This window comes from Sphaerodactylus townsendi, linkage group LG03 (assembly GCF_021028975.2).
Source record: "Sphaerodactylus townsendi isolate TG3544 linkage group LG03, MPM_Stown_v2.3, whole genome shotgun sequence".
Classification (NCBI taxonomy): Eukaryota; Metazoa; Chordata; class Lepidosauria; order Squamata; family Sphaerodactylidae; genus Sphaerodactylus; species Sphaerodactylus townsendi.
The window spans coordinates 53,289,814-53,308,095 of NC_059427.1; the positions used below are offsets into that span (position 1 = coordinate 53,289,814).

An 18,282-nucleotide genomic window follows, 5' to 3' on the forward strand; every position below is an offset into this window, starting at 1 on the left:
ATGACTCATGAAAACATATTAAAAGGCTCTGCTATGAAAACTATGATATGGTTCAGATGTAACACTAAATGGCTTGGCTAAAGTACAGACTGTAAACTAGTTTCAAGGTTTAACAGCTGCTAGTAAGTCATAGGCCCTTTGTACACTTACTGTTTATGTGTACTTTGTAGTGGGGTCTCCCCATGTTTCTTTGTTTACATGACAGGAGGCCCCCAAGTCTAGTCACCCACTCCCTGCTTCCGAAAGGAGAGGTCATTGATGCCTGTTTTCGGTTTTCACAATCTATAATTCCTGAAATAGACTAAAAATATATTTAATTTTTTTAAAAGAAGCCTTTTTAATACTCTGGCAATGCCATCAGGGACGAGTGGGTGAAACTACTCCTGAATAGATAGGGGAAAGTGAGGAGGAGTACAAAACTTGAAGGAAGCCAAACATACACTGGTCTGCTTCATTTTCCCTGAGCTGGCAGGGAAAAAAAATCACACATCTGCTTTCACAAACCACAGGGCTTCTCTGATCTGCAGCGTGGTGAGTTCTGAAGAGGGGGAAACATGTGCATAATTGAACATCATACCTAAATATTCCATGCAAAGGAGACCACAAGTGTGGAACTGCCACAGTTAATCATTACCTTTAAAACATATCTATGCTCAAAAAATAAGAGAAAGCTCACAATTTCTCAATACAAGGCAGATTGATATCTGGGTGGAAATTAATGGGAAGGCCACTATGAGTGTAGGCAGCCTGCTCAGTACACATTCCAGCACATGTATTCAACAGGCAAGATTAAGAAAAGTACTACCGTATAAACTCGTGTATAAGCCGACTTGTGTATAAGCCGAGGAACCTAATTTTACTACCAAAACCTGGGAAAACGTATTGACTCGGGTATAAGCCGAAGGTGGAAAGCCGGGAAGCAGAGGGAGCTCCTTATTTGGGCAGTGACCCCCCCCCCCGATGTCATTGCCCAAATAAGGAGCTCCCTCCACCTCCTGGCAGGCTGGGCTTCCTCAAACCCAGCTGGGAGATGGAGGGAGCTCCTTATTTGGGCAATGACATCAGGGACTTGGCCAGGAAGAGCAGAGTGACCTGCTGGTGTTCATTTTGGAGGGCTTTTCTCAAAGCCACAGCTTTTAAAACAGTGTATTTTAACAGGGGTTATCTCTTTTTCTCCTTGTAAGGCTGCTGAATCTGGAACGTGGAGCTTAACAGGGGTTAACAGAGTTCATCTCTTGTTCCTCTTTGTCCTGAGAGGTGGGGCTTTTGTCCTTAAAGGTGGGGCTTTAGTTCAGTCTCTGGAACCAGCAGAGAGGAGTAGCAGCAGAAGAGACTTGGCCAGGAAGAGCAGAGTGACCTGCTGGTGTTCATTTTGGAGGGCTTTTCTCAAAGCCACAGCTTTTAAAACAGTGTATTTTAACAGGGGTTATCTCTTTTTTCTCCTTGTAAGGCTGCTGAATCTGGAAGGTGGGGCTTAACAGGGGTTAACAGAGTTCATCTCTTGTTCCTCTTTGTCCTGAGAGGTGGGGCTTTTGTCCTTAAAGGTGGGGCTTTAGTTCAGTCTTTGGAACCAGCGGCCGCTTCTAGCAGCGTGTAATTTTAATTTAATTTTTTTGTTTTTTAAATTAATAAGGACATATTTGACAGATGAAATGCGTGCAGATAGCTCCAGGGGGCAGTGACTAAAAGCTTAATATTTAAATATCTAAACAAATCAGATATGAAGGCAGAAAGCCAGCAGGGGGATGGGGGGCTTTCCAGTGTTTTGCACTGAGTGTCACATGTATGACTATCTGCCACTAGGACAGAAGTCATGGGTGTGCCCTCGCTGCAATGAGCTCCTGGCACTCAAGGAACGTGTGCGTTCTCTTGAAGCCAAGGTGGCAGACCTGGAGAAGCTGAAAGAGAGAGGCAGAGAGGGTGACAGGACGAGGGCTTTCAGGGACCTAACAGCCGGGTCCCACTCCCAAGGTGACATCTCTTCAGATGTCATGGAGAATGAAGGCCTTGAGGGATGGAGGGTGCCAGTCTGAGGTGGTGGAAGATGCTCCCTTAGATGGGATCCCTTCCTTAACTGGTGATCAGCTATCCTCTCGCGACTGAGAGGATACCCCTCAGGGAGGTGGGGAAGCTCCTTGTAGTAGGTGATTCGAACATTACAAATGAATAGAGTTGCGTTTGTGAGAGGCGTGATGACCCCAAGGTCACTTGCCTGCCTGGTGCGAAGGTTCTTGAGGATGTCCTTACCGTCTAGATAGGCTTTGCTTAGACAGTGCTGGGGTGGAGTCCTTAGTTGTGGTCCACATTGGCACTAACAACATTGGGAAATGTAGCAGGAGGTTCTGGAAGCTAAATTTAGGCTGCTAGGAAACAGGTTGAAGTCCAGGACCTCCCAAGGTGGCATTCTCCAGAAATGCTACCGTTCGCTCCACAGCAGGGCAAAGCTAGGCAAGCCGGAGATACAGGGTCTCCAATGCGTGGATGAGAAGGTGGTGTAAGGCAGAGGGTTTCAGATTTATCAGGAACTGGGGAACCTTTTGGGACAAGGTAGGCCTGTACAAACGGGACGGGCTTCATCTTAACAAAGAGGAACCAGGCTGCTGGCTCAACATTAAAAGGTGGCAGAACAGCTTTTAAACTGATCACTGGGGAAAGCCGACAGGAGCTGAGGTGACTTAGGTTCGAATACGGTATCTATGGGGATGCAGACAGAGAGGGAGGTTTTTCTAAATCAACCACATACAAAGCGAGGAACATAGCAATGTGCATGTGACAAGGGATAGTGTCTACAAAAGACTTGAGGGTAAAGCACATCAATCCCAGGTTAAGGACAGAGACAGGGTATACAGGTGTCTCTATGCTAATAGTAGAAGCATTCGACCTAAAATGGGGAACTAGAGTACAAGAGTTTTGAAGGAGGACTTTGATATAGTGGGCATTACAGAGACATGGTGGAATGAGGAGAACCAGTGGGATGCTGTTATACCAGGCTACAGGCTCTATAGGAAGGATAGGATAGGGTGCATTGGGGGGTGGAGTTGCCCTTTACATCAAAGAGAGCATAGTATCACATAAAATAGACAATGCAAGGGGAGCTGGTTCCCCTACAGAATCACTGTGGATATCAATACCAGGTGTGAAGGACAGTTTAATATTAGGAATATATTATCGTCCCCTGACCCAAAGTGCACAAGAGGATTCTGAGGATGGAAAAAGAAATTAGAGGAGGCCAACAAAGAAACAAAAAATGTGAGTGGTAATGGGTGATTTTAACTATCCCCATATAAACTGGAAAAATGCATGTTCAGGTCATAGTAAGGAGAGAGCATTCCTGGATATGCTAAATGACTGTGGCTTAGAGCAGATGGTTGTGGAACCAACCAGGGGAGAGGTGATCCTAGATCTAATTCTATGTGGGACCCAGGACCTGGTGCAGAAAGTCAGTGTTGTTGAGCCGATAGGGAACAGCGACCACAATGCTGTCAGATTCAGTATCTCAGCATGCGAACAAGTGGCAACTACTAATGTAGTTACATTCGCCTTCAGAAAGGGGAATTTCTCAAAGATGAGGGGGATAGTGTGGAGGAAGCTGAAAGGGAAAATCAAGAGAGTCAAAACTGTCCAGGATGCTTGGAGGTTATTTAAAAACACAGTAATAAAAGCTCAGCTGGAATGTGTTCCACAGGTTAGAAAAGGCAGCACCCAGTCCAAAAGAAAGCCACCATGGTTAACAAGAGAGGTTGAGGAAATTATCAGAAAAAAGAAAATGTCTTTTAGAAAATGGAAGTCCAGTTTGGCTGATGAAGAATATGAGAGGGAACACAAATGGTGGCAAAAGAGAAGCAAGTTAGCTGTAAGGGAGGCAAAAAGGATTATAAGGAACGCATGGCTGCGAACATCAAGACCAGCAACAAACAGTTCTTCAAGTACATCAAAAGCAGGAAGCCAGCAAGGGAAGCGGTAGGCCCGTTAGATGAAAAAGGAACAAAGGGTGTGCTAAAAGATGGCAGGGAGATTGCAGAGAAGCTGAATGAATTCTTTGCATCTGTCTTCACCCAAGAGGAGGTGAGGAACATTCCTGCACCTGAACCAAGCTTCTTAGGAGGTGAATCCGAGGAACTAGCGAAGATAGTGGTAGACAAGGAAGAAGTTCTGGCAGCCATTGATAAACTAAATGTTACCAAATCCCCTGGCCCAGATTGCATTCACCCAAGAGTTCTTAAAGAGCTCAAGCATGAAATTGCTGATCTTCTCACTTTAATATGCAACTTATCCCTGGAATCAGGCTCCATCCCTGAAGACTGGAAGATGGCCAATGTCACACCAATCTTTAAGAAAGGATCTAGGGGGGACCCGGGAAATTACAGGCCAGTCAGTTTGACATCTGTTCCTGGTAAATTAGTAGAATCTATCATTAAAGATAACATTATAAAACATGTAGAAAAGCAAGACCTGCTGAGAAAGAGTCAGCATGGCTTTTGCAGAGGCAAATTCTGTCTTACAAACTTACTAGAGTTCTTTGAGGGTGTAAACAGGCATGTGGACAGGGTGAACCGGTGGACATTGTCTACTTGGATTTCCAAAAGGCTTTTGACAAAGTTCCTCACCAGAGACTGTTGAGAAAACTCAGCAATGAAGGAATAAGAGGGGAAGTCCTCCTATGGATTAAAAACTGGTTGAGAAACAGGAAACAAAGAGTGGGTGTAAATGGGAAGTTCTCTCAATGGAGAGATGTCGGGAGTGGTGTCCCCCAAGGATCCGTTTTTGGGACCAGTGCTCTTTAACCTATTCATAAATGACCTGGAAGTAGGGGTGGGTAGCGTGGTGGCCAAGTTTGCAGATGATACCAAATTATGTAGGGTGGTGAGAACCACAAAGGATTGCGAGAGCTCCAAGCGGACCTTGATAAATTAGGTGAGTGGGCTCAGAAATGGCAAATGCAGTTCAATGTAGCAAAATGTAAAGTGATGCACACAGGGGCAAAAAATCCAAACTTCACATACACGCTACAGGGGTCAGTTCTATCAGTCACAGACCAGGAAAGGGATTTAGGCGTCTTAGTTGATAGTTCCATGGGAATGTCAACTCAATGCATGGCAGCTGTGAAAAAGGCAAACTCTATGCTGGGGATCATTAGGAAAGGAATTGATAATAAACTGCAAAGATTGTCATGCCCTTATATAAAGCAGTGGTGCGACCGCACTTGGAGTACTGTGTCCAGTTCTGGTCGCCGCATCTCAAAAAGGATATTGAGGAGATAGAAAAAGTGCAGAGAAGGGCAACAAGGATGATTGAGGGACTGGAGCACCTTCCCTATGAGGAGAGGCTGCAGCGTTTGGGACTCTTTAGTTTGGAGAGGAGGCGGCTAAGGGGGGATATGATTGAAGTCTATAAAATTATGCATGGGGTAGAAAATGTTGACAGAGAGAAATTTTTCTCTCTTTCTCACAATACTAGAACCAGGGGGCATTCATTGAAAATGCTGGGGGGAAGAATTAGGACTAATAAAAGGAAACACTTCTTCATAGCGTGTGATTGGTGTTTGGAATATGCTGCCACAGGAGGTGGTGATGGCCACTAACCTGGATAGCTTTAAAAGGGGCTTGGACAGATTTATGGAGGAGAAGTCGATTTATGGCTACCAATCTTGATCCTCTTTGATCTGAGATTGCAAATGCCTTAACAGACCAGGTGATCGGGAGCAACAGCCGCAGAAGGCCATTGCGTTCACATCCTACATGTGAGCTCCCAAAGGCACCTGGTGGGCCACTGCGAGTAGCAGAGAGCTGGACTAGATGGACTTTGGTCTGATCCAGCTGGCTTGTTCTTATGTTCTTATGTTCTTAGGGGGAGTCACTGCCCAAATAAGGAGCTCCCTCTGCCTCCCGGGGTTTGAGGAAGTCCAGCCAGGGTTCCCCTTCACCCTCTGAGGAGGGCAGCAACAAGCGGCTTGTGCAGCCGCAGGGAGGTCGTCCCGGCCATGCCCACAGCCTCGGCAGAGGCCTGAAGAGCCGGCTGGTAAGCAGTGACTCGTGTATAAGCTGAGGGGGCATTTTCAGCCTTAAAACAGGGCTGAAAATCTCAGCTTATACACGAGCTTATACGGTAAGAATCTCTGGTGCAGTGTGTTAGGACAGCCAGTAGGGTGTAGTAGTTAAGAGTGGCAAGCTAGGATCTGGCAGACCAAGATATAAATCCTACCTCTGCCATGGAAGCTTGCTGGGTGACCTTTGGCCAGTCACTCTCCCTCAGTCTAACCTACCTTATAGGGAGGTTGTGAAAATAAAATGGAAGAAAGGAGAATGTTGTAAGCCACTTTTGGTCCCCAACAGGGAAAAAATTGGGGTATAAATGAAGTAAATACATAAACTTCAATCACAAAAATAAGTTCCAGGCCAGGAGTCAGGCTCTCCAGATGTTCATGGACTACAATTCCCATCAGCCCCTGCCAGCATGAGGTTCATACAATTATTATTCAACAATGAAAACAGCCCCCCCCCCCCCAAATACCATATTAGAACTTCCAGGCACCCAATGAAGTTGATAAGAAATAGACTCATGGCAGATAAAGGAAATACTTCTTCCATAGAATGTCTGACAGTGTGATACAGTGGTTAAGAAAAGCAGATTCTAATCTGGAGAACTGGATTTGATTCTCCATGCTTTCACATGAAGCCTATTAGGTAACATTGGGTCAGTCACAGTTCTCTCAGAACTCTGTCTCCCCACCTACCTCACCAGGTGCCTGTAATGGGGAGTGGAAGGGATTGTGATTGGAAGCCACTTTGAGACTAATTATAGAGAAAAGCAGGCTATAAAACCTACCTCTTCTCCTTCTACTTAGTGAAATCCAGGGGGGAGGGTAATACCAGAGCAAGGATTCCCAGAAAACCTGGTCAGCCAGTGTCTAAAACACAATGATGTGCTCTATGGACTATCTGTCTGATACTATACAGCTGCTCTTGGGATCTTAAATGAAGGCATACTAGCTCCAAGAAAAATGCTATCTGAAGCAAGGCTGCACAGTTTCACACTTTGTAGGGAGCAATAATGTAGAATGTAAGTGGCAGTGGTTGGAAAGCAACATGGGATGGGGAGAGACTGGTACCTAAGAGCTGATAACAACAGCCTGGGGAAAATCCTTTAAAGCAATCATTGTACAGAAAGCAGTCTACGTGGACCATTACTAGGGGCCTCACAATATGTGACTAGAAGAAGCAGGAAATTGAGCTGGGGGGGAACACAAGTTCAGGTGGTAAGAAGAGGTGGCCAAGATGAGGAGGAGGACGCTGGAAACCTTAAGGGGAGGGGGGCACTCCAAGGTTCAGCATCTCAAAGGGGTTTGTGTGTGAAGCATTCCACATGACAAACAACTGGGCCTCAAATCTAGAAGGTGCCAGGTTGAAGCTCCACTCACAAAGCTTGAAAGAGATGCAAAGCAGGACTTGCTTTTTAAAAAATATGTTTAGGGCAACTGATATCTTTTGATGACACAGGACAGACCTTTCTCCACAATGGCTTGAATTCAGCTCAATGTTTCTTCAGGAGAAATAAATTATTATTTTTAAAAATGTAGTCTTATACCCTCCCCCCCCCCCCCCCCATCATAGGGCTTGGGCAGCTCACAACATTTAATAAACTCTTATCAATAAACATAACATATAGGGCGGGTTCACAACATTCAACAAACACTCTATCAATAGAGAGAAAACATTGTTGCAAAATCATTAACTACAGTCTGTAAAACAGTTCAGGCATCAGACTAAAATATGATCATTTGGCACCCAATCACCAACACCTCAGACTGCTGTCTGTTTCTGACCATACAGTGTGACTTTATTGCCTCCTTCCATCCCACTGGCAGGCAAAATGCCACCCCAAAGGAGCACTATTTCAGGGGGCATTTTGGGCTGCACCGGAGGAAGCAGGCAAGGAATTCATGATCTGTGGGAAGAAATCCTTCAACACAGTTCGATCTCAAGGGATCCACCATCCCTCTACCTGTCACATTTTTCTTCTCAGTGGAAGAGCAAACAAGAAAAATACCCTGAAGCTCATGGCTGACTGACCCACGTTCAACAAAAGTGCAATGCAAACGGGTTGTTTGCAACAGTTTATCAGTTGAAGACAACCGACCAAGATACACTGCATTACTGCTTGCCAAGCAGCATTATTTAATCTTTGCAGAATTTTCCCTGCTCTAAGACGCAGAAAGGTGCTCAGTATGCTTTTACCTGGGACAACAGAAATTCCGCTTTTGTATTTTTGTACTATTAAAAAAAACAAGGATCTGATTTCTTGCAGGTCATTTTGGGCCAACTTTTACGTGGTCTTTAACATAAGATTCATTTTTTGGGGGGGAGGTGACATACAGAAAAACAGGGCAAATACAATGTATTTTAAGTAAGAGAAAGAGATCGATCTACTTTACAATTAAAATGACATAATACAAAGTAGATCGATCTCGTTCTCTTACTTAAAACCCACTGTATTTAATTTGTGCTTTAATTTTAAATAAGCGGACCACAATTGGGCCTATTACCCAAAGGAGAAAATCGTTTTTATATAGGAGTCTGACCATGAAGCCTGTCAATACACAGGGATAACATAGGCTCATATAGATCTATACTCTCTGAAACATGGATGCAAATGTTTGAGCATTTCAAAATTATTGCTATTATACACACACAGTTACTTTATGCAACTATTTCAGATGCAGCTTTGAGTCTCTGGCATTAGAAAACACTTTGATCCAAACTGTGCCAATTCCAAAGCAAATTCTCATTTTAGCGTTTATGCTTTCGCTAGAAAAATTCCTCTAATGGGAGAGGTGGGTGTTCTCACTCATCACTCCAACTCCTATTTGGGCTGAAGAAATCTGTGCTTTCCCTTTCCATAATTACTGGCATGTCTGACTTAGCTATAATTACTGCCACTATTGTTACAACAGTTTTGTAGGCTTAGCTGTCCAGACTCCTCATCAATAGTTGGACAGGCCTGTTATTAGCCTGGCGCTTTTCTATTCCACATTAGCAGAAGGCTTTGCTACAATGCCACATTCTTCTGCACAAAGGGTTACAGAAAGCCAGCTTCAGAAAGACTTTACAAACAGCTATCTGACTGTGGAGCGTGAATGCATATCTGATGCATAAAGCAACATAATGAAATAACAAGCCCTGCACACTTTGTAATGGCTATCACCCAGCATAAATAAGCCCTCTCCAAGTGCTTGCTGTTGCTTCCTTTTAGACACTCAGAGTCACATGTGAACTCACCCTACATCTCAGAAAACACACTTCACAGAAACACAGAGTTGAAAGACGCCACACAGGGCATGTAGTCCAACCACCTGCCCAATGCAGGACCAGCCCCTAGCCTAGAGCATCCCTGACAAGTGTTCCTCTAACCGCTGCTTGAAGACTGCCAGAGAGGAGGAGTTCACCACCTCGCTAGATACCATTTCTTCCTAATGTCAAGCTGGAACCTTTTTGTTAGGTCTCGAACCTTAAGCCAATAAATGGATTGTGTTGTTGATCAGCAGCATTTATTGATAATCTCAGAACATCAAAGCTTGGCAAAGCCAGTTCTGGCGAATCTGGTCTTTGCCATCCCCTTTATCCCCATTGTCAGTCCCCGCTCTTATTTCCCCAAAAAAGTTGAAAGAGTTTGCGGAGCCGAGGCGCCCCAAGGTCAACGACAGATAGTGATAGAGAGCCTCCTGGCATCCTTCCCCCACAGAACAACGGAAAAGACACAGTATCTCATGAGACCAGGATGTCAGGAGGAAGCCTAGTTATCTACAGAGCATGTGAAGCCATAAAGTAAAGATCAAGGAAAGAATGCCCCAGATGGCAGTGGTAGCACAAAGCAAGCTGGCTACATATATCTTGTAGCAGCAGTGATACATAGTTGCAAGTAATTATACTGAGGAATGTATTTCAATCACCTAGATAGCATCCCCCTGACATTTTTCACCCGCAATTTATAACCATTATTATGAGTCCTATCCTCTGCTGCCAACAGGAACAGCTTTCTGCTCTCCTCTAAGTGGCAGCCCTTCAAATACTTAAAAACAGCAATCATGTCCTCTCTCAACCTCCTCTTTTCCAGACTGTTTATTCTCATGTTCCTCATCCTTTCCTTGTAAGGCTTGGTTTCCAGGCCCCTGATCATCCTCACTGCTCTCTGCACCTGCTCCATTCTGTCCATCTCCTTCAGAATGTCACAGAGATTGGGGAACGCCGCACTGTGAGAAGTGCAGTGTTCCAAGTTTCTTGTCATCATTTGCATCTAAACATACCATCAGTAGTTTGGACAGTCCACACTTGCCACTACTAGAGCCACTACCACTTTTTAACATGAAAATGAGTATTGCCTTAAACAGATGATCAATCACTTTCACAGAGTTCCTTTGTGCCCTATGTGCATTTTTTGTGTTCCCTCATCTGTGTCACTACTCCCTTCTCCATTAATCTTTCCCAACATGCTTCCTCTCTGTATACTGAAATTCCAGAATGCATTTTCCTTACCTGTGAACCTATCTCCGCCAATAGATCTAATGCTACACATATACTTACAGCAAAAAGCATTCTAATTAGTCACTGATACACAATCATGGCAAACTTCAACAAAAAAAGTCTGAGGATAGGCCAAATGCTAGTGTCTGTACAGGAATTGGTAAGTCTGTGTCTTGTAGCATCCCCTGAAATTTCCCTACACTCTCTTTAAACTCTTGAAGTCTTACCTTTGAGCCAACTTTGTTCCAGCCTCCCATGAAGACTGACAAATAGCTCCTATTACAAAAACACTTGGTGCACTCTAGTGAAACCAGGCATTTGGGTTGCAGTTCAGACAGCAGGTCATCTAGCTGCCATGAATACTGCCGACGGCCTTTCAGAATGCCACTAGGCCATCCTTAGCACGCACCCAGATACTCTAAAATAGCAAACTCGGTGCCACACCACACTTCACCCTTTTCCTTCCCAAAAATAGTTGTGCGAGAAGAAATGACATCAGCATGTGCGGCAATCACACACACGTGCACAGCCACACTTCTATATGGGGCACCTTCCTGACATATCTGCAAAAACAAACACGTGTGATCATCACAGACAGGTGACAGCCTCCACAGAGGTTCCACTCAGTTTCCCAACAATGAAAGGGGGGAGAAGGACACCACAGCTCTCCGGGAGTGCTTAACGTACCCTGGCCCGGGACCTTTACCCTTTGGCCCAGAAAGGAGGAAGAGAAGCGCATGGTGCGACCCCCGCCCCCCAGGAAGAGAAGAGGGGCGTGAGTCTGAAGGCCGCTTCCCAAGAACGGCTGCTGCCACGAGTCGGCACTTGCCCGCCCTTCGCCCCTGGCCTGACCTGTAGGCGCTGCAGGTAAGAGGCCGGCGCATAGCCCGTCTCCCCGGAGCCCGCGCGGCTCACCAGCCACCAATGCTGGTTGCTGCGCTCCAGCAGCAGGAAGGTCTCGCCGGCGCCGAACGCCAGGGAGTTGGGCTCGGTCGAGCGGAAGCCGTACAGGGACCGGTACATGGCGGAAACACGAGGCAGCGGCAGCAGCAGCCCGGACAGGCCCTCCGGCCAAGCAGTACCGCCGCCGCCGGGTCCGGGTGTAAACACTGCCCAAGGCTCCGCCCCCGCACGGGGCATGCGTCTACGTCAGCGCGTAGCCACGCCCCTTCCTCGTTCTCGAAGCGTCCGCGGGACTGAAGCGGCACCTGGTGGGCGGCTCTGAGGAGGGCTGCTGCCCTTCAGTCGGTGGCGATTCTCGCGCCTTCCTTTCCTCCGAAGTAGCCCTATTGAGCGTTTCTTTGGAGAGAAATGCAAGATGGGAATATTCTGAAAAATAAATACATACTCGCCTCCAGTCAGGGCCAGATGCAAGGACAACTTCGCTGAGGTTCGGACGCCCCCAACTTCCACACATTCGGCTATGCTTTATTCTTCCCCAATTTTTAGTCACAGTATATCCATGCCTATTTATTCAGAAATAAATCTTCCAAGTTCGTGTTCTTAGGCTTGCAGCCCATTTGGTGCTCCTCTACAGACCCTTTGGGTTATTTCCCCTCTTACATGACTTTCTTACAGCATCCGCTCCTCCAGTCCCATCCAGCTATGGCATCCCACATCACCACCACATTGCTTTCTTTTGATTCATTTTATCTCAAACAGTTTTTCCAGGAAGAAAGAGCAGAGCATTGGATGTACAGGACAAACATGGTGACAAATAGATCATACAATTAAAAGTAAGCAATAGCTTATACAGCATGTATTTAAATTATTTTAAATGACAATTCAGGACCAGTCCCCAAAATCATGCCATATCCAGGAAGAGAAAAATTAATATTACCACGACTAACAGCAGTTGCAGTGTTGGTAGTAACGGAGCAGCTTGGGACAACACCAGTAGCATAAGGAGCCACCTTATAAAGACACATGATCTTTCTCAGAAATTATGTTCATGTGTGAAAGTGCTTCTCTGCTGCTGTTTCTGCACCACAGTCATTAATCTATCTGGCTTTCAATTTTGGAACTTTTATTTATTTTATTCCATTTATACTCCACCATCCCCCTGCTAGGCCAGACTCAGGATAGCTTCCAACAACAATTTACAGTACATTACAATATCAGATTAAAACATATGATTTAAAACATCTTTCTACTTCAATTTAATAAGATGGCATCCTAGCTACATATCACAGAATAGGGAAGAAGCTCCACAGAGGTGAGGATAGTCTAAGAAGGATTTGGAGATCAATGGCAACCCAAACTCCCTAATCCCCCAGGGGGTAGAGACAGGAGGCATAAAGGAAACAAGGGGCAAGGGGGGGAGGAACAAGGGAAGAAAGAGAAGAGAGGGAAAGGGAGGCAAGGAACAAAAAAGGGAGGGTAGGCCATCTGATTTATTTCACCATTGCTGCCCTCAACCATATGCTTCGCAGAATAGGCTGGAGCCAGAGTCAAAAAGGCCCTGACCCTGGTTGAAGACACCGCACAGGGCGGGGCGGGGAGGGTCAGTGTACCACTCATGATGCGAACAAAGCACAATTACACTGAAGGTGGATTGCAGCACAAAAAACTGTCTCACTCCAAAGCCCTAATAAGAACACTAAGGCCCATTCCGCACAGCATATTTATAACAAGTTGCAATTGTTATAAATGAATTAGTTTTAAAAACATATTCATTTATAACTATTGCAACTTGCTATAAATATATTGTGCAGAATGAACCTGAGTATCTCAATTATGTTACAAAGTATACAGAGTCAGTATTTCACCTTATACTGTTTTCCAAATTGCTTCTAGAAAACATAGCAATATCGTAAGAATACATCAATGGATCTTTCATAATCAGGCATGTTAATGGAGTGCATTATTCTGCATGTACAGAAGGGGCCTGAGCTGTAGCAAAAGAGGACATTTTTGCCCCCTTCTGTCTCCAATTAAACTCTAGTTGGGCAGGGTTTGGTAAACCACTGCCATCACCGAGAGTCTGAGAAGACTTGTCAAGCCCACTGACCATTATCCGTTCCTTTTAATCCACACTGGAACAAATGACACTGCTAGACATAGCAACAGGAATATTTGGTATATATAATCCTGTCAAGCAAAGTTGCGGGCGGAAATGTGGATTGTGCGGCACGTCAAATTAGAATACTTTACTTAACCTGAGAGAGATATTTACATTATATACACAGTGTCACATAATAGTTACACACACACACACACACACACACACACACACACACACACACACACACATACAAACACACGGCTAATGGTTTGTTACAATTTGGTTGTGTTACAATATCTTTTAGTCAGAGCACTTTATCTATATCATTTGGTTTACAGAGCAGTATACAGAGCATGTTTCTTTTAATTAGTCAGTCGGGCAGTCTCAGAGAGTGTGTGAGGGAACGGAACACTTCCAATGGATTTTTACTGTCACCTTTAGAATGTTCGTGCAGCTTCCCAGACTTCTATGCTGCTCTTGCTGCTGCTGCATGCAAAGCAAGGCTGGAAATTCCAACAGTGTTGTCATTTCATCTCTACTTCCAGTTGAAGGATAAGGGCCCAGGCGGGAAAGATTAGTGGGGGTGAATAACTGGCTTTGCAGGTGGTGCTGCCAGAAATGTTTTGGCTTCTTGGACCATGGTCTGCGGTTTCATGAAGAGGGACTACTGACAAGGGATGGGTTACTGTTCTGTTCCCCAAGCAATCTAATATCAGGTGACTTGCACTCAGCCAGAACAGAATGTGAGACCCGTAGACAAATGAGTAACAGTTCCAAAATGGTTTAATAGTATTGAAAGTTTAGGATTCTGACTTCTCCCATGAACTCTAACTAATAAAGAATATTTGTGATGCTGGAAACAATTGGAGATTATTGAAGAGCTTGCAGACACCAACTCTTCTTTGTTTGCTTCCAAGAAAGTCTGCTCCGTTTCTTGCTGCTTCTGAGTTCTCCACGGTGTTCTCTAACTGGACTCGTTTTTTCCTGCAATCCTGTTGAAACTTGCTTACTCTGAGTTCTATGGATCTCTACCACCTTATACATACATAACATCTTAGACATCTGGGATATTGCTGTCTTCAACCTTCCAGACACCTGAGACTAAAAACAAACTGAAAACAAAGGGGCTTGACATGCTCTTGGCTATAGAGGAGTGCTCTTGGGTATAGAGGACTTCTTAAAGGGACAGGGTCTAGCTGAGGTTCCCTCCCACAGAATACTGTACAAAAATAATTAATCCCATTCTATCTAAGGGTATAACTGAGGCTTAAATAAAGAAAATAGCAAAAGTGTCTCTAGGGACATGACAGTTACACCTCACAGCTACAGGGAAGAACATTTTTGCTAGGAGATTAACAAACCTTATCAGGAGGGCTTTAAACTGAGTGAAGTGTGGGAGGAAGACAATATTTAAGTGAGAAGGAGTTCATGTAGTACTAGAGAGAATAGGCTGAAGGTTATAGAGAGAACTGAACGAATAGTTCAAAAACCCAGCAATGAGGGGGATAAAACCTTAAATAAGCATCCAAGGGCATGAACCAAAGCCTTAGATGTCTCTACACTAATGCACAAATCATGAGTAATAAACAGGCTGAACTAGAACTCTTAACACAGCATGGTAAATATTATATAATAGGCATCATTGAAACCTGGTGGAATGAATCTCATGACTGGAATGTAATAATTGAGGGGTACTGTACAACCTATTCCAGAGAAATAGATCAACTAGGAAAGACAGGGGAGTCATGATTATACCTGTGAGCAAGTCATGACTTAAATCCTGGGAGTCAGGTTGAGAGTATCTGGGTAAAAATTAAGGGGGAGAAAAACAACAGTGATCTCATTGTGGGGGTCTATTACAGACTCCCAAGCCAGAGTTGGATGATGCGTTTCCAGAGAAGATGCCCAAACTTTCACAAAGAAGGGAAATAGTAGTCATGGGAGATTTCAATTATCCATAACCCCATTTGCTGTGAGTCAAACTCTGGCCAAGACTACCAGGTCCAACAATCTCCTCACTTCCCTTGCAGACAATTTCATGATCCAGGAGGTGGATGAGGAGACAAGGGAATTGGCTATTTTAGATCTGCTCCTAGCCAACAATGATAACGTGATTAATGGGATGGAAGTGGTAGGGTTCTTAGGTGGGAGTGACCATGTTTTCCTGGATTCATTATACAATGGAAAGGAGATGCCAAGTCTAGTCCGACACATGTTCTAGACTTTAAGAAAGCTGATTTTAGTCAATTTAAGAAACTACTGGGTGTGATCCCATGGTTAAGAATGCTAAAAGAGAAGGGAGTACAAGATGGAGTTTCTTAAAAGTGAGATCTTAAAGGCCCAATTTCAAACAGTTCCAATGAGGAGAAAAAATAGGAGGTGGATGGATGTCTAAAGAACTCTCAAGTGAGCTAAGATATAAAAGGGATATGTACAAGAAATGGAAAGGAGGGGAAATTACTAACCTGGAATTCAAACAAGTAGCCAAGACGTGTAGGGAAAAAGTAAAAAAAGCTAAAGCTCACAATGAGCTCAGACTTGTGAGAGATGTTAAAAACAATAAAAGGGCTTTTCTTTGTTATGTCGGTAGCAAAAGGAAGAAAAATGATATGACAGGGTCACTGTGTGGAGAAGGTGGTGAAATTCTAACAGGGAACAGAGAAAAGGCAGAACTACTCAACACTTTCTTTGCCTCGGTTTTTTCCCCAAAAGAAAAACAGTGCTCAACCGGGAAGAAATGTATCAGAAGATACAGTAGGGGAAATTCAGTACAGAATAAATACAGAGCTAATACAGGAATACCTGAATACTTTAAATGAATTCAAATATCCAAAATAGTACAGCAAAGTGCAATGGCTAATAGCAGCAAACCGAACTCAACGTATAAAAAGCTTTGTTTAGTTTAGTGAATGCTCAGCAGAGGGCGATAAAAACGCACAAAAGAGACCACTTCCCTCTGAATTACTGTATCATATCTCAAACAAGTGGATTGAGAGTGTTTCACAGGTAGGTCACAAGGCCAGGATGGAGGATGAGGAGCAATAGAATGAGCTGAGTGAGAAGACTGTGGAAATATTGATGGCAATTTCCAGTTTGTCTCTGCACAATCTGTTGAAATGGCCAGGAAGTGGTTCTCTCGATACCAAAAAATGAAAAATAAAACCAACCTCCCGGCATTTAGTTTTAACTGATGTGAGAACCCTGTGCTTTGAATTGGGGAGGAAAGGAACTACAAGGAGTTACTTTGCAAGCGGAGATGAAAAAACTGACTACATGTAGAAGTGGTTCCCACTTCAAAAAGTTTGAGAAAGTGCCTGCCACAGAAAGTTCAGTTTTAACTTTTCTCTTGCTTGCCTTGATGTGGGAAAGGGGTTTGGAAACCATGACTTCTTTGTTATGTGTAACTAACAAATGAATGAACAATAGAGTTTGGGGAACATATAAATCCAGGGAAAGCCTGAAGTACTTCTAGTTCTGCTAAATGAGAAAGGGAATCACTGAGTGGGCAGAGTCGAAGGAGAGCCTGCTAGACAGAATCTGATTGCCTCTGGACACAGCTAGACCTGTCCGTCTCTGAGCTTTACAATTTAAGACATAAAAATTGGCGTCAGGTTCCTGTTGTGTTTCTTGAAGTCAGAAAAAGCTCTAGTGAGAATCTAACAGAGCCATCCTGAGCAGAGTTAAGCCTTTCCAGGTTCATTGACTTTAAAAGCCAATGCAAAACACCTGCTTTACCATTTAGTTCCAGCTCCTCTGCTGTAGCCCTTTACTTTTTACATCCCACAAAATCCACAGAAATTCTTCCTAACAGGCACCACTAAACTTCCCCTGAAAATGTGCATTAAAAGCAATGGATCGATGCAATCACTCAAACTCTTACAGGTTTGCCCAGAGTATGGAAGATTTCTTACCAGTCCCAGAACAGAGGTCAGGATGAATGGCAAGGGATGGCACGCATACCTAACCAACTGAATTAATGCGCCTGCGGGTCCTTCCTTGGCAAGAATGCATCCCCCACTCCAAGAAATTTCAGTCCCTTTACAGAAGTTCATTTTACTTCCCTCAACATTTCCTGTTGTTTTGCCTGAACACAACCTTGAAATTCATCTTGAAATATAGCCTGAGGCAAAATGAAGTGCTGATTCTATATCTACTTGCACAGGGTTTGTGCCAGCGGAGATGAACTTGGTTACAAACTGGTTTCCACTCTCCTGACAGAACAGTCTTGTGATGTGTAAGGTAGACTGAGAGACAAAATAGCTGGCCTATGGTCACTTTGGCCTTTTCCACACAAGACAGTTACGTTTTCAGGCTGGAAATAAAATGTTTCCTACATGGAGTTCCACATAGTTTCTTTCATTTCCAACCAGCTTTTTCTCTGTCATTTTGGAAACCCTTTTACAATGATGTATTCAGATGAAATATTTCCAAGTCAGTTTCGCTGCTGCCATTTTCCATGTCTGTGTGCCATTGTCCAACTTTCCCAGCTGTGCGGGGGTGTTTTTTTTTTTTTTTTTTTTTTTTGCATTCCTGGCCTTTCCTCCTCACCTCTTTATTTTTATCATTTTGTGTGTGTGGTTTTGTTGTTTGGTTGAATCAACAAAGCATCAATTAAACGGAATTAGAATATCGAAGCAGTGTATCAACGAAGAATCACTTCAACATTTTTTAAAAAAAATTAAAAACCTTCGTGGCAGCCATAAGGCATTTGGAGGAGTGAGTGCGGGAAAATGTCATGATAAAAGGGAGGATCGAAAATGT

At 44.1% G+C, this 18,282-nt stretch overlaps 1 protein-coding gene across 1 annotated transcript in view; it reads right to left on the minus strand.

Moving 5' to 3' along the window:
* The window catches only part of NCKIPSD (NCK interacting protein with SH3 domain), a 140,144-nt gene extending 128,515 nt beyond the window's left edge, over positions 1 to 11,629 (minus strand). The window contains exon 1 of the mRNA XM_048490388.1: positions 11,370 to 11,629. Coding sequence (XP_048346345.1) covers positions 11,370 to 11,540 — 171 coding nt within the window. The 5' untranslated portion in view covers positions 11,541 to 11,629. The remainder of the gene's footprint in view (positions 1 to 11,369) is intronic.
* Positions 11,630 to 18,282: the final 6,653 nt, after the last annotated feature.